Source organism: Halyomorpha halys, unplaced genomic scaffold, assembly GCF_000696795.3.
Source record: "Halyomorpha halys isolate HHAL.00 unplaced genomic scaffold, Hhal_1.1 Scaffold299.1, whole genome shotgun sequence".
Lineage (NCBI taxonomy): Eukaryota > Metazoa > Arthropoda > Insecta > Hemiptera > Pentatomidae > Halyomorpha > Halyomorpha halys.
This window is the reverse complement of record NW_027107963.1, coordinates 322,520-325,861: the sequence shown is the minus strand read 5'-3', so window position 1 is coordinate 325,861 and position 3,342 is coordinate 322,520. Positions and strand designations below refer to the sequence as shown.

The following is a 3,342-nucleotide window of genomic DNA, read 5'->3' as shown; positions in this document are numbered from 1 at the left end:
CGAGTGAAATAACGCGCGTGTGCATGTGCGTGGGCGCGTGCGCGTGCGTGTGCATGCGTATGTATGTATATGAAAATACATATGTTTTCCATATAGTTCACGTTCCATATAGTTCCAATACAGTTATGTAATGTTAACGCGTTAATTTGTAGTTATTACGTAACCTACAAACTAGTATCATTTTTAATTCAAGAACGAATACAGATATATTGTTTTTATAAATTTTAAAACTAAACATTACTCCAGAAAAAGTATTATATAAATAACTGCGTGTACAGTAATTTGTTCACCTGCAACAAATTAACTTTTAATTTAACTTTTTAATTAAACTTTGAAAAAAGTGCACCTAGACTATGCAGTCTTCCTGCATTCCGGTTTCTGCAGATCTAGCCACTTGCAAACCTAGAAATGGAACGGTCTCTAGGACTTTCTTTTTTAAAGTTTAATTTAACTTTAAGTTACATACTTTCGAGATAATTATTTGATTATTTTTTTTAATAATTTTTTTTTTTTTTAAATATCATCTTTAATATACCATTTATATACAAACCTCAAAACTATCGTGGTTATCCTTGATATCGAAATAGTTTGAATGTCCTTGTTAGAATCTTCCCGTTTGGCATTCACATCCCCACCTTTAACTAGTTTTTAGGCCTATAGAAAGAGGACGACTTTTGACTATATTGCCTATATATTATTTTTATTATTTTTTTTTTTTAAATATTCATATATATACGGTTCCTCATTAGTTTTATCTATTCAACAAAAAAATGAATAGGCTTCCTATAATTTTTCCATTTTCGCTGGAAAAACGCACCCTTACATAACAGCGACATTACATAATAGTGCCGAGGATCCCTTAACCTCACTGGGTCTCGAGGAGTCCGCGAAGTAACATGGTAAGTCCCTCCTCACTGTAATCTTATAAACAAATTTTATTTACCAAATGTTTACATAATATAATAAACATAAAATATACACAGCCTGAATTATAAATACATTGGCATTATATCGAAATTAAAACCTTTTTTAAATTTTATTAAAATATAATGAAACTTAAGAAAAAAATTGTAATAAAGGAAAACAGTAAATTTTAATAATAACTTGATATTTATCAAGGACATTTTACTCTTGATTAAGCAAAAAATATGAATGTTCTGATGAATGAATTAAAATTAAAACTATTATAATTATTTTTATAATATTGAAAAAATTAATCAATTCTTTAAACATCTTAGTTTTTCTTATTTATTTATTCAAAAAAGCGTTTTCTAATTATAATATTTTGTTGATTTAGGAAACTTAACAAACCCACCCATTTCGATTTCTTTATTTATTATTCGCTACTGTCTAAAAGTTTTAAATACAACATCATTATATTTCTTTCTTTTTTTTAAATTAATAAAACATCTATGAACAAACCACCAAAAAAACAAAAACAAAACCAATGGGTTACTAGGTAAGAATATTAAAACGATGAAAGGATAAATTTTGGTAAACTTATAAAGTTAAAGAAAAGTGGTAATAAGGAAAAACAATAAATTTTAATAATGACCTGATACTTTCCAGGAACATTTTATTCCCAATTAAACTAAAACTATAATTAGATTTATTTTAAAATATAACGATTATAACAATTTTTGAAAATATTGGAAAAATTAATTAATTCTTTATAGTATATAGTTCTTTTTTAATATTTCTTCCAATTAGCGTTTTCGAATTACAATATATTACTGATTAGGAAACTTCCGAAAAACACCCTTTTCGATTAACTTGTATATTTCTTTATTTATGCTAACTTTTCGCTCAACAACGTTATGATAGAGTTCAACAGCTAATTTTGTTACAATATAAAAATCATAAATACATCATCATTATCCATTCTTATTGATTATTTTATATATATATAAAGACAAAAATGATGAAGTAATGATTATTTTCAATGGGCATTGAGACCGAAATGTTGAGGGAAATGATTGCATAATTAAAAAATCTATATATGATATCGATTAAAATTTATATTTTTATTATAAAGTACATCATTGTATTTTGTCAATACTGATTTGGTTAGGAAATCTTTTAAATTCGTTAAAAATATTTATTAATAAGTATACATTTTAAAATTGGCCAGGCGATTGTTTAATAATACTATTAATCATTTAAAAAAATCTTCGGTTATAAGGTTATTAATTCAATAATAAAAACTGAAAAAGTTAGAACAATAACAAACCATCTGAATTGTTGAAGCGATAAAATCGGAATTGGTTACGTAACACTCCTACCCCTAGAGTGAAAATTTATTTTCAACAAGTTTATTTATATTTTTTTGGATTTACTTGAGATTTATTAAGAAATTTTTACTCTTATACATAAATAAAATAAATTTTTTTCTTGGCAAACAGTGAATTAAAAATACAATTTTTTCATGTCATTTTGATTTAGAATTTATAAAAAATCATATCCTTTTTTTAAATTATTGTTTTTATTTATTTATTTTTTCTTAATGAAATTCGGCATTAATTTTTTATACTAACTTTATTTTACATGGAGATGAACAAAAACGATATTTTTTCATTTTAAAAAACAAGACATCAAATTTTAAAACCAATCTATGGAGTCACAATTGTGGTACCAAGTGATAAATAAAGATTCAAAAATTCAAAATATCGATTAATTTGGTTATATAAATGTTCTCATATTATTTAGGTGACATTCAACAAAGTGACAGTATCATCAATGTCCAAATGTTAGGAAGAAATAAATAAAATTATAGTTCCATTGTTGAAAATAAATATTAATTGATTTACATATAATGCTTTGTCCATTTTTTCTTTTGAAAAATTTGTTGTTTATTTTTATATTTAAATACTTGTTGAATAAAAAAAAAAAAATCATAATTTAATTCCATCAATTTTGATTTTTTAAAGATTAATACATAATAAAGTTTTAAATTTTATTGCTCGATAGGTACATAATTGATTGATATAACCTCGATAAATTAATAAATAAAAAATAATAGATAAATATATATATTGTAATATCAATGGCTATTGTAGTATATGCTCGATAATAAAAATACGAAAATTCCACATTTATCGAATTGGCCCTCAGTACCAACAATATATACAAATAATAAAAATTAGTTGAATAATAATTAATAAAAGTAAGACAAACGAATAAAAATTTGTTGTTATGTTTAACTACCTTTGGTATTATTTTATGTTTACTGGTAGACTTTGAATGTTTGTAATTGATTACGTAACAGTTCGTTGTTGATACTCACCCTCAGATGCGGTCTTGAGCTAGAAGGGTGTGAAATTAATCTGTTAGTGATATATATAT

General features: G+C 24.3%; 1 protein-coding gene across 4 annotated transcripts in view; it reads left to right on the top strand.

The window, feature by feature from the left end:
- The window catches only part of LOC106680935 (pyridoxine/pyridoxamine 5'-phosphate oxidase), a 43,815-nt gene that overhangs the window by 19,055 nt on the left and 21,418 nt on the right, over nt 1–3,342 (top strand). The window contains exon 1 of one of the 4 annotated variants that reach the window (XM_014420976.3): nt 845–899. The exons of the other annotated variants lie outside the window; for them this stretch is intronic. Within the exon in view, the coding sequence (XP_014276462.1) occupies nt 897–899 (3 nt within the window). The 5' untranslated portion in view covers nt 845–896. Of the gene's footprint in view, nt 1–844; nt 900–3,342 lie in introns of those variants that run through there. 4 annotated transcript variants of the gene reach the window in all.